Source organism: Amblyomma americanum, chromosome 10, assembly GCF_052857255.1.
Source record: "Amblyomma americanum isolate KBUSLIRL-KWMA chromosome 10, ASM5285725v1, whole genome shotgun sequence".
Lineage (NCBI taxonomy): Eukaryota > Metazoa > Arthropoda > Arachnida > Ixodida > Ixodidae > Amblyomma > Amblyomma americanum.
The window spans coordinates 80,413,115-80,426,728 of NC_135506.1; the positions used below are offsets into that span (position 1 = coordinate 80,413,115).

General features: G+C 40.7%; 1 protein-coding gene across 1 annotated transcript in view; it reads right to left on the bottom strand.

The window, feature by feature from the left end:
- Positions 1 to 13,614, bottom strand: part of LOC144106613 (DDB1- and CUL4-associated factor 10 homolog) — a 168,394-nt gene that overhangs the window by 20,990 nt on the left and 133,790 nt on the right. Inside the window, exons 3-5 of the mRNA XM_077639460.1 lie at positions 7,400 to 7,513; positions 5,129 to 5,326; positions 985 to 1,156 (exon numbers count right to left, since the gene is read on the bottom strand). Of these exons, the coding sequence (XP_077495586.1) occupies positions 985 to 1,098 (114 nt within the window). The 5' untranslated portion in view covers positions 1,099 to 1,156; positions 5,129 to 5,326; positions 7,400 to 7,513. The remainder of the gene's footprint in view (positions 1 to 984; positions 1,157 to 5,128; positions 5,327 to 7,399; positions 7,514 to 13,614) is intronic.

Consider the following 13,614-nt stretch of genomic DNA (forward strand, 5'->3'; position numbering starts at 1 on the left):
ATAATTCCATGAACATAAAGGCAAAAGAAGCTGCCAACAGATATGGTGAGTTTACTGATATAGTGAAATTTGCTTGCAGTGCTCGCAACTTCCCTAATACACTGTGGTTCTACTACATTTCAGTAAACGAAACAATGTTCCTGCCAACCCCTTTGAAACCAAAATACCCCCTTCCCAAAAGCACACACAGCACCAATAACTTCAAAGAAAGCAGCTGAAATTCAACTGCACTTACAATATTATAGCAATCATACCGCCACTGGCGCAACCGAAACTGAAGTCAGGTGAAAATAAAAGTTGCATGCAATACAGATGCCCGAAGTGATGTACACTTGATTATCCATCACTCTTCACAATTCTCCCCCCCCCCCCAAGACACAATACATCCCGATTCCGCCAGCTACCAAAACTGTCTGATTTGACATCTTTTCATTAGTTAGGGTCCTTATTTGTTCAATCCATCTCTTCAGTTTTCCTAGCCTTTCGTTTATTCTACTGCCTAGGTGCCCTTGTCTCCTGTACCTGGCTCAGGCTGAGCATGACTCCTCTGGCCATCTACCCACAAGCATTCTGCATGAATGGAGCAGCAATGAACATGCACTGCACAAAGTGGAAGCAATAAATTGTTATTTTTCTGCACTAAAAAACGAGGCTAGGTGCTTTGTGACCAGAAAGTGCACTCCCAACCATATATGTCAAGGTATTCATTGACAAAAAGTTTGGGCACCTCAAAAAAATTTGTTACAGTAATAAACGTGCTAGTGGGAGAAAAAACTTCCCATGCAAAGAAATAAGAGGTAACTATTGGCTGTGTTGTATATCAGCTATGCTAATCTAAAATTTTAATCATGGTTGAGCTTCTTCAGGACAAGATTCGAAACAGTCGAAAACGTTAGCTGGTTTCTTTCAGGAATAGCAAGAAAACACCAAATCAGAGCCTCATATTCAGTGCTAGCAAAAGAGAGTTCACTCAAGGGCACGTACCTTAAATCCACGTAGATCATATGCCAGTGCATGCAAGTCCAGGTCATGAATTACGACCATGTAGCCCCCTTTAGTGCAGATCACCATTTTCTGGTTGTCTGGAGATAGTCGCATCCTGATCAGTTCCTTTGAGCATAAGATTCTTTGGAACTCAGCCCCATTCTCTGAAAATCTGAACCATGAAAACAATTAAAAAATGCACACTGAGGTATTACTGCCCGATGTAAGTACCCAGAAATCAATTAACCGCCAAAACAGGCAAGGTAACAAGACAGCAAAGCCATTAACAAACTTGATAGAGATCAGGGATATCAGAGATTGAGCTGCTTGGTAGCCCCCAAAGTTTAATCTATAAGCCCACTCCACAGCAGTCATTTTTCAAAGTGCCAGAGGGACAGATTTGCATTTAATTGGTGTTTCCGCTAAACACGGAAATTTTCAAGTTTGTATCATGCAATCGATGAAACCTAAGCAACAAAACTTGAAAGACTGTGCTAGGGCCATGGCCTTGAAGTGGGCTGTGAGGTTACTGAACAACTGCCCAAAATATTAATGCTTAGCTCCTCTCCCACCATATATGCACTACCTACTTTCTCCTTAATACCTACTCTAAAACTCATAGAAAACAAAAAATATGTGGTTATGCCGGCACACTCAATATGTGATGCAAAACATGGAATGGGGTGGTTAAAGGCACACTGAGAATAAATAGGAGCTGGCCTGTATTGCTAGGGTTCTAATCACAAAGAGACCACTCTCGCAAGGTTTTAAAAGCCTAATAATGACCTGAAAACAAAATCTAGGTGCCATAATCATAGGCCTATTTCACAAGTAAAATGCATGCATTGACACAGATTTTTTGGCGCAGATACCAGACAACACTACATCACTATTCACATCAAAATGGTGGCAACCTGTCGTGCTCATTACGGAGGATACAAGTTTGAATTAACAGATGGAAAGATATTTAACTCCAATTTTGTGAACAATAAATATGCCTTTTGCAGTCGAACAAACATCAAGGTATATATCACTGTGGGCAGAGAAAAAAAAAGGAGTAGTGTTGTCCAGAATGTCAAGACAGCTAGAACGAGCCAGGCATTAAATTTTTGATAAGACCGACAAATGGATAGAGTTGTCCTCAGTGTCTCTTTAAGGAAGCAGGGTAAGACCTATGCTTCTTGTGTATCTTGAGGCATATTTAAGGCTTGTTTCATCAGCAACTCTGTTTTTTAGCCTATTCTCTACTCCCTTTTGATTTAACCGAACTAAAGCTGTTGTTCTGTAAGCAATATTTTTCTCTGATTTTTTCTCAAAGCATAAGTTTTTTTCTAAAACTGTCCTAGAAAAAGATACACCACGTAGATGCGTACCGCTTTAGTTCAGTAGGTTTTCTTCTCTCTGTATGTACATAAAGCTGGAAAAAAGTTAAACCTGCTATCTTTTCTCATTGTTCTAGCAATGAGTCAAATGTTGCAAAAATAATATTTTGATATATTCAAGGTCAAAAACAAAAATATATTTACTTCAATTTCTTGACTGAAACAATGTGCACTCGAACATCTATACAAACATTTTGGGAGCACTTTTCCAATCTAAATTGCGGCAAACCGAAAGCCTTTGGCCTTGCCGACTGCGATTCTAGCTACGCAGGTTCCCATACCAGTGGCACTCCCAAAGGCTTCTACCTTGGCACAATTTTGATCTAGACGATGTTGTTGGCGCCATGGCCTTCTCTTTCTTCTTCTTCTCCTCTTATTCTCTGGCTTCTCTGTTAATGGTGCATGATACTAGCCCAAATCCTCCCTTGACCATCATATTGTCTGCTCTACAGCAGCCAGCAGAGATAGTTTTTCAGAGTGTCTCCATATGCAAATCTCAAAATTCCAACAAGCCATTTAACCATTTAGCCTCAGATGGGGGTGCGCACCAAGGAATGCCTTACTTGGAACGCACATCTTGGAATCCACATGCTATATCAACGCATTTGGTGGATTTCATTGTTTTTGTTTTGCCATATTTGGCTATATGTAATCAACTAATCACTCTACAGTCATCAAGCTTATCGTGGGTGTTACATTTTGACCATTCTATCTGATGCCATCATTCAAGTTCTGCTATCCTGATCAGCTGCCGCGTTATTCATGAAAGACAGCGTTGCACCGGACGCGCGAGTGTGAGCCACTAAAGGCTTTCGCCTTAATAGCTACTCGCCATGTACACGGTGCCATTGGAAATCTTACTCTAATTTGCAAGTCAGCTTGCTTCTGTAACCTTCTTTGTGATCTGTTTGGCACCTCTCCGAGTGAAGCACTTTTGATAACGGTCCCCCTACATTTGACTCATTGCGAAAGTATTGAGAAAAGATAGCAGGCTTAACGTTTTTCCACCTTTATCTATATACAGAGAGATGCAAACCTACTGAAATAAAGCGGAACGCAACTACGTGGTGTATATTGTTCTAAAACGACCTCGGGTGCGCCGTGACCCTCTCCCGTCGCTATATCAACGTCCGCGCTATATGGTTGCATTTGGCTGTTTTCTTTGTTTTTTTCGCTATAGATGGCTCTAATTATTTACTAATCAATCTACTGTCATCGAACGTGGCGTGGGGATTACATTTTGTCCCCTCTGATTCTACCATTCTATTTATGCTATCCTGAGTAGTTGCCGCGTTATAGGTGGAAGACAGCGTTACACCGGACGCGCAAGTATCATCCATTAAAGGTTTTCGCCTTAATAGCTACTCGCCATGTACTCTGTACCATTGACAATCATATGCATTTTAGCTTGTTAGCTTGCTTCTCTAGCCTTCTTTGTTATCTGTTTGGCAGCTCTCTGAGTGAAGCACTTTTGACAACGGTCCCCCTCACACAACCATGCCACAATGTAGCACCGCAGTGATATCCTAAATATCTTGTGATGCCACCTCGAATATCACAAAATGTTAACTACAGCCGCACTGCCATCACCGAATGTGAACACAGCATCTAGAATGGCAATTCCAAGATCTGCATTCCAAGGAAGGCATTCTTTGGTGCTCACCACCATCCTAGGCTAAATGGTTAAGCGGCTTGTTGGAATTTTGAATTTGCATAAGGAGACACTTTCTGAGAAGCCCTCTCTGTGCTGGCTGCTGCAAAACGGACATTATGATTTCAAGGGTTGATTCGGGCTAGTATCATGCAAAAAGGCTTGTTCCTGATTTGGCTTTGTCTGCACACTCATTGTCACTGTCTTTCAAACAGCATATGACAGGTGTCGCTACTGATAGCATGTGGCAATACACGCTCGAAAACAACCTAACTAAAATCAAAAGAAAAGTTTCGGACTAACCATACAGTAGTGAATAAACTGGGCGTCTTTTATGAGGTAACAAAAGAGCGGAGAAAAACGTTCCAGAGTTCAATGAAACGAACAATGCACCTTTCGTGCTTTACCAGACAGCTATTAAAGATACAGCTGGGCTTAGAAAAATTCCCACTTTTTTACAATTTTTAGCCAAAATTGTGAGCAAGTGCACGCTCCAAGGAGATCTCGGCTTGTCTGCTCATCACTTGACTTCAATGCACCAGCTGTTCTGGCTCTACTAAAGGACAGACAAACATGTCATAGTGACTGAATATTCCTGGTAAGCCGAAAGTTGATTTTTTTCGTTGTAACCTACCCTGTCCTTAAAATGCCGTACATGAATAGCCACTCTTGAAGTACCAATTTGCACTGCCAGTCACATAGTGTCAGTCACAAAGCCAGCCTTTGTGGTTGTTACCCAAGTAATGATCTCTATCTTAATCGACACAGGAATGAAACCACTAGTCCTACTTCCTCACAGATTCCACAACTTAGCCCGGTGCCTACCAAGTATAACCACAGTCATCCTATGAAGCTGTATAAACACGAAGACTACTTGTACCGTTATAAAGGCTGCCTGTCTGAAAAAGCTGCAATCTTGGCCTTCTTTTAATAATTATTGGTAGTATCTATGCTATTTGAAATACAAAAAGTGGTGAATAAAAAATACGCAACCGCACCTGCACGAGACAATAAGAAAGCTTAGCATTAAGCTAGCCTTAGCTTACATGAATATATATAATCACAATGAAGTTTCATTGTAAATTGCAAGAAGAGAGCATAACAGACTCACTTATTGATGTCCCAGGTATATATGCTTCCACCAAATCCAGAGGTTACTAGTAATCTCTCTGCCGATGCATATTCAATGTTTCTGACCCAGTCGGAGTGGCCAACGAGAGAACGTATCTTCCGCTACAAGTTTCGCAAATCCCACAATGCCACAGTCGTGTCATCCGAGCATGTGGCAAATGTCGTGGAGTCAATAAACCTGAGAAATTTTCCACTTTGAGATATTTTCCTCTCCACTACATTTGAAACTCGCAAAAAGAAAATCCACACAGGCAGCACGACTTTTTATTATTCCTAAAATGCAACACTACATGCCACTGACAGGAACACCACCTGTTGCAAAAGCATGATGGCCAAAACCCCTGTGAGTACAGGCAGTTTGAGGCCGTATGGCAAGACTGATCGCAGGTAGGAGAGACCATAGTGATCAATTTCAATGTGCAGCAAACAATTAACGTAGCTGTTTCGACATGTTGCAAGCAGAACACTACTCTTGCAGCAGTCGGTACTTGGAGAACCATGCCGGCAATCACGTATCTAGTCTATCAAATTATATCCACTTTGATTGCCTTCTGTTGTCAAAATTATATTTTCAGCCGCACATAGCAGCTCCGTCATTACCGCTACTAGCATCTCTTTACAATAAATAATGCACTAAGGTGCTGCCCTAATTCTCGGATTATGAATGCATCTATCAAAGTTAGGCTCATTTCAAGGCATTTGGGGTTTTTAATATGTTTAGGCATAGAGAACTTGTGGACTACTATATCACGAAGCGGCATTATTGCCTATACAAGTAGCGCAAGACAAGGATGACGGCAGGTTCTCTCAGATCATCAAAGGCAGTTTACCAATATCCCTCAAGAGAAAAGTAAAGAGCCGCTGTATCTTGCCGGTACTCATCTAATGGGCAGAAACGTGGAGGCTAAAGAAAAGGGTGGAACTTAAGTTAAGATGAGCGCAATGAGCTAAGGAAAGAAAAATAACAGTGTAACGTTAAGCGACAGGAAGAGGGCAGAGTGGGTCAGGGATCAAATACAAGTTAATGCCATGCTAGTCAATATTAAGAGGAAGAAATAGGCTTGGGCATAGAATCTAATGCAAAGGTAAGATAAATGATCGTCCTTAAGGGTATGACTGGATTCCAAGAGAAGAGAAGCGTAGCAGGAGGTGGAAGAACGTAAGGTGGGCGGAAGAGATTAAGGAGTTCCCAGTGACAGGGTGGCCGCAGCTGGCACAGGACGGGGTTTATTGGTGAGATATTGGAGATGGCTTTTTCCTGCTGCGGGCGTAGTCAGCCTTCTGCTGATGCCGCTGCTGCTGATGGTGATGACAGTATATGAGATACCGACAAGCACAACTTTCTGTTATTTTAAGCATTTCAGCTGTATGGCATGATAAATCCTCTCTACTATTCGGAGAAATTAAATGAACCCTATAGAGACCACCTGAGTTAATAAAACAATTTCATCCTGAGAATATAATCCTCATGGGATTCCTTCGTTTGGTTTGGTTTATGGGAGTTTAACATCCCAAAGCGACTCAGACTATGAGAGACGCCGTAGTGAATGCCTCCGGAAACTTCGAGCACCTCGGGTTTATTAACGTGCACTGACATCGCACAGAATAGGGGCCTCTAGAATTTTGCTTCCATCGAAATTCGACTGCCGCGGTCATCACAGGATTGTGTCAAAACTGGGTTCAAGTGTGTACATATATTGCATCGATGTCAAAGTGGCTGCAATGTTTTAGATCCAAAGCGCGGCGAAAGCCTGCGCATTTTTCTAATCAGCTTACCACCACCTGCTTCAGCCTGCACAGTTGAAGCTATGCTACAGACACGGCCGTAGCACCCATGACGTCGCATGCAACCCATCTATTTGCAACTTATCAGAAAATAAACATTTTTCGAGTCACTTTAGTTATTTATCAGGCCCACGTCTCAAGACAACTTGCAAACTACTATTTCGGAGTGCCGCATTATTGCTGCATGGAGCAGTGAAGATGCTTTACTGCGTAGACGCAAAATGAAATACCTTTTATAAACATCCGCCGAGCGAATAAAATCTTAACATACTGAAAACTTCATTCCTATAAGATTTTGTTATATAATGGGTTCAAATGTATAATTGACACCAGGCACATAGGCAGAAATATTTTTCCGGGAAGGGCCCGAGGCAGTCGCTCGGGGGAGGGGGGTTAGGGCCCATGTCTAACAAGAACACTGCTGGGGGGGGGGTCCTCAGACCCCACGTCCCTGAGTGACACATACCTGGTATAGTTGACACAGTCACTGTGTGCATGCCTGACTTCCCTAATGAGCTTGTGGTTGAGCGGGTCAAATATTAGGATGCTTTTGCCTTGTGTAGCTGCAACCAATATTGAACTGAAAACAGAAATAAAGCACTGTGACAAATGCGGATTTTTTGGTGCCCAGCCAGTACAGAGGCTCATACCGAATTAAAATGCACAAAAGGAAACATGCAAACAGATATTCTAGCAATGTTCAGGCAAACAGCGACAAAACAGGTATAATAAGAAGGCATGTGCAAAAACCTAATGCACAAGGTCAAGTAAATGGGCTGAGATGCCACGAGGACATTTTTTTTTATTGTGGCACGCTTCGCTAAGCATGCCAATGCAGTAGGACTCGACGAGAGGTTTTTATTAGTCACCTAGTTGAATAGCAAATCTAAGTGGGCCCATACAGAGGGCCAGAAGGATGGCACTACAAAAACAAGAATATCATCAATTAAGTCAAATAGAGAAGTATATTTGTTTTATTTGATCAAAATGTTCTGAAAATGCTGCAATATTCTCATTCAGGTAAAATCACAAACTAAATTTTCAGGCTCCAAAAGTTCAGACACCTTAACCATGCAGGCAGGTGTACAGAACCGGCTGTGAACCCCATTGGGTTACCATAAGAGTTCGCTTTTTCAGACTGCTTGAATATTCTGAATTATTTCCCCGCACTCGTCTACGTCTGTTAAATGAGTATGTGACTGTGTGGACGCAACAGTCACACATCTGCACTCTAAGCTTCATTTTAGAGTATGAAAAGGAATAAAGCCAAAAGAGAAAAAAGTGAAGAAATGCCTGCAACAGCAAAGAAACCACAGGCCTAAACTAATAAAAATCAAAGAACAGTGCTGAAAAAACACAGAAAAGGTAAGTTAAAATCAAACTTCATTTAGGAAAGAAAAAGTGGCGCGGTACACCTCTAGTGGAATGAAAAGCCAAGGGCCGAAGGACACACACAAGACGTTGACTGTTGCCAGAAAAGATGAAAACCAAGCCACAGGTACAATATTAAAAGATAGCACCATAAAGTGCCAGAAACCTTTAAAGAACAGAAAAAAAATGATTATGCTGTCAAAATGCTACATCACCAAGAAACTATGTTAAAACAAAAACAAAACAAATTAGGCCTGCAGAAGGAAGGGAAGGAGTAAACGAAGGACAGGGGCCAAAGAAAAGAAAATAAGATTACTCTGCATAAAGACAAGCACAACTGGGTGCAGAAACCAAGCGAAGCAGTAAGACGGAAAAAAAGAAACGAAAGCAATACTAGATGAAAGAATTGGGCAGTGAGCAGGAAGGCAAGGAATAAACGATCCACAAGAGTGAAAAGAAAACAAATGAGATTACTCTGCATAAAGACAAAGAAAAATGGATGCAGAAAGCAAAAGAGGTAGGAAGAAAGACGGAAAAAAAAGAAATGAAAGCATGAATAACTGAAGGAGATAGGCAGTGAGCAGGAAGGCAAGGAATAAAGGAAGGTCAAGGGGGAAAAGAAAAGAAAATCAAATTACTCTGCATAAAGAGAAACAAAACTTGGTACAGAAAGCAAAAGAAGTAAGAAGAAAAAAAGAAACGAAAGCCAGAATAGCTGAAACATATAGCAGTAAGCAGAAACGCAAGAAGTAAGCGAATGACAAGAGGGAAATGAAAACAAAATGAGATTACTCTGCATAAAGACAAACAAAACTGAGTGCAGCATGCAAAGGAAGTAGGAAGAAAGACGAAAAAAAGAAACGAAAAAAAAATTAGCTCAAAGATATAGACAGTGAGCTGGAAGGCAAAGAGTAAACGAAGGACAAGGGCAAAGAAAACAAAAGGAGATTACTCTGCATAAAGACAAAAGAAAACTGAGTGCAGAAAGCAAAGCAAGTAGGAAGAAAGGAAAAAAAGAAACGAAAGCAAGAATAGCTGAAAGAGACATGCAGTGAGCAGAAAGGCAAGGAGTAAACGAAGAACAAGAGGGCAAAGAAAACAAAGTGGCAGTACTCTGCATAAAGACAAACAAAACTGGCTGTAAAAAATAAAAAAATTAGAAAAATGACGAAAAAAGGAACGCAAGCAAGAATAGCTGAAAGAGATGGGCAGTGAGCAGCAACGCAAGGAGTAAACGAACGACAAGGAGCCAAAGAACACAAAATGAGATTACTCTGCATGAAGACAAGCAATACTGTGTGCATAAAGTAAAGGAAGTAGGAAGAAAGACGAAAAAAAAAGAAACGAAAGCAAGTATAGCTGAACGGGAGATGCAGTGAGGAGGAAGACAAGGAGCAAACGAAGGACAAGGGGGCGAAGAAAACAAAATGAGATTACTCTGCATGAAGACTAACAAATCTTAGTGCAGCAAGCAAAGGAATTATGAAGAAAGACCAAAGAAAAGAAACAAATGCAAAAATAGCTGAAAGGATAGGCATTGAGCAGGACAGAAAGGGGTAAACGAAGTACAAGAACTAAGAAAACAAAATGAGATTACTCTTCATAAAGACAAACAAAACTGGGTGCAAAAAGCCAAGGAAGTAGGACGAATGACGAAAAAACAAACGAAAGCAAGAATAGCTGAATGAAATGGGCAGTGAGCAGAAAGGCAGGGAGGAAATAAAAGACAAGAGGCAAAAAAACAAAATGAGATTACTCTGAATAAAGGCAAACAAAACTGGGGGTGCAGAAAGCAAAGGAAGTAGGAAGAAAGACGAAAAAAAGGAAAGCAAGAATAGCTGAGAGATATGCAGTGAGCAGGAAGGCAAGGAGTAAACGAAATGCAGGGAGGCAGAGAAAATAAAATGAGATTACTCTGCATAATGACAAACAAAACAGTGTGCAGCAAGCAAAGGAATTACGAAGGCGAACAAGGAAACGAAAGCAAGAATAGCTGAAACAGATAGGCACTGAGCAGGAAGGCAAGGAGTAAACGAAGTAAAAGGGGCAAAGAAAACAAAATGACATTACTCTTTATAAAAACAAACAAAACTGAGTGCAGCAAGCAAGTAGGAAGATGATAAAAGAAACGAAGGCAAGAATAGCTGGAAGAGAGGCAGTGAGCAGAAAGGCAAGGAGCGAACGAAGGACAAGGGGGAAAAGAAAACAAAATGAGATTACTCTGCAAAAACACAAACAAAACTGAGTGCAGCAAGCAAAGCAAGTACGAAGGCAAGTAGTAAACAAAGGACAAAGAAGAAAAGAAAACAAAAAGAGATTACTTTGCATAAAGATAAACAAATTTGGCTGTAGAAAGCAAAGGAAGTAGGAAGAACGTCGAGAAAAAGAAACAAAGGGAATAGCTGAATGAGATGGGCGGTGAGCAGGGAGGGAAGGAGTGAACGAAGGACAAGGAGGCAAAGAAAAAATGAGGTTACTTTGAATAACGACAAACAAAACGGGGTGCAGCAACTAAAGGAAGTAGGAATAATAATAACTGATTTTTTTAGCGAGGGGGAAGGAAATGGCGCAGTATCTGTCCCATATATCGTTGAACACCTGAACCGCGACTTAAGAGAAGAGATAAAGGAGGGATTGAAAGAAGAAAGGAAGGAGAGGTGCCGTGGTAGAGGGCTCCGGAATAATTTCGACCACCTTGTGATCCTTAACGTGCACTGATGCTGCACAGCACACGGGCGCATTAGCGTTGTTCGTCCATAAATGCAGCCGCCAGAGAGGCAAAAAAAGAAACGAAAGCAAAAATAGCTGAAAGAGATAGTCAGTGAGCAGGAATGCAAGCAGCAAACGAAAGACAAGGGGCAAATAAAACAAAAGGAGATTTTTCTCCATAAAGACAAACAAAATCTAGTTCAGAAAGCAAAGGAAGTTGCAAGACAAAAAAAGAAAAGGAAGCAAGAAAGCTGAAAGGGATAGGCAGTGAACAGGAAGGCAAGGAGTAAACGAAGGACAAGGGGCCAAAAAAACAAAATGATAGTACTCTGCATAAAGACAAACAAAACTGGCTGTAGAAAACAAAGGAATTAGGAAGAATGACGAAAAACGAACGAAAGCAGGAATAGCTAAAAGAGATAGCCAGTGAACTGGAACAAAAGAGTAAATGAAGGACCAGGGGGCGCAGAAAACAAAATGACATTACTCGGCATAAAGACAAACAAAACTGCGTGCTGCAAGCGAAGGAATTATGAAGAAAGACGAAAAAACAAACGAAAGCAAAATAGCTTAGAGAGATAGGCAGTGAGCAGGAAGGCAAGGGGTATATGAAGTACAAGAACAAAGAAAACGTAATGACATTACTCGCTACAGAGACAAACAGAACTGAGTGCAGAAAGCCAAGGACACAGGAATGACGAAAAAACGAAACGAAAGCAAGAAAAGCCGAAAGAAATAGGCAGGGAGCAGAACGCAAGAAAAAAAAGGACAATGGGTAAAAGAACACAACATAAGATTACTCTGCATAAAGACAAAAAAACTGGGTTCACAAAGCAAAGGAAGTAGGAAGAAAGTTTAAAAAATAAACGAAAGCTAGAATAACTGGAAAGAGATAGGCAGTGAGCAGGAAGGCAGAGATTAAACGAAGGACATGGGGCAAAGAAAAGAAAATGAAACTGCACTACATAAAGGCAAACAAAACTTAGTGCAGAAAGCAAAGGAAGAAAGAAGAGAGACGAAAAAAAGAAACTAAAGCAAGAATAGCTGAAAGAGATTGGCAGTGAGCAGAAAGGCAAACAGTAAGTGATCGACAAGAGGGAAAAGAAAACAAAATGAGATTACTCTTCGTAAAGACAATATCTGGGTGCAAAAAGCCAACGAAGTAGTACGAATGACGAAAAAAACAAACGAAAGCAAGAATAAGTGAAAGAAAAAGGCAGTGTGCAGAAAGGCAAAGAGTAAACGAAGGACAAGGGGGCAAGGAAATCAAAAATGAGATTACTTTAAATAAAGACAAACAAAACTGTGTGCAGAAAGGAAAGGAAGTAATAAGAAAGACGAAAAAAAACGAAAGCAAGAATAGCTGAAAGAGATAGACAGTGAGCAGAAAGGCGAGGAGTAAATGAAGGAAAGAGGGCAAAGAAAACAAAATGACATTACTCTGCATAAGGAAAAACAAAACTGGGTGAAGAAAGCAAAGGAAGAAGAAAGACGAAAAAGAAACGAAAGCAAGAATAGCAGAATGAGATGGGCAGTGAGCAGGAAGGCAAGGAGTAAATGAAGGACAAGGGGGCAGAGGAAATAAAATGAGATTACTCAGCATAAGTACAAACAAAACTGGGTGCAGCAAGCAAAGGAATTATGAAGAAAGACGAAAAAGAAACGAAAGCAAGAATAGCTGAAAGAGGTAAACAGTGAGCAGGAAGGCAAGGGGTAAACGAAGTACTAGGGGAAAAGAAAACAAAATGAGATTACTCTGCATAAAGACAAACGAAACTGCAAAGAAAACAAAATGAGATTACTCTGCATAAAGACAAACGAAACTGAGTGCACAAAGCCAAGGAAATTGGAAAAAAAAGAAAAAAAGAAACGAAAGCAAGAATAGCTCAAAGAAATAGGCAGTGAGCAAAACGCGAGGAATAAAAGAAGGACAAGAGGGCAAAGAAAACAAAATGAGATTGCTCCGAATAAAAACAAATAAAACTTCGTGTTGAAAGCAACGAAAGTAGGATGAAAGACGAAAAAAAGAAACGAAAGCAAGAATAGCCGGAAGAGATAGGCAGTGAGCAGGAATGCAAGGAGTAAACGAAGGACAAGGGGGCAGAGAAATCAAAATGAGATTACTCAGCATAAATACAAAAAAACTAGGTGCAAAAAGCCGAGGAAGTAGGAAGACGAAAAAAGAAACATAGCAAAATAGCTGAAAGAGATAGGCAGTGAGCAGGAAGGCAAGGAGCGAACGAAGAACAGGAGAGAAAAGAAAACAAAATGAGATTACTTTGCATAAAGATAAACACAACTGGCTGTAGAAAGCAAGGGAAGTAGGAAGAAAGGCGAAAAAGAACGAAAGCAAGAACAGCTGAAAAAAAAATAGACAGTGAGCAGGAAGGCAAGGAGTTTTTGAAGGACAAAGAGCAATATTAAACGAAAAACTAGGAGCAAAAAACAGAGAATAACATTATTCTGCGTAAAGACAAAAAACTGAGTGCAGAAAGCAAAAGAAGTAGGCAGAAGTAGAAAAAATAAACGAAAGCAAGAATATCCTAAAGAACTGGACAGTGAGCAGGAAGGCAAGAAGTGGACGAAAGACAAGGGGCAAAG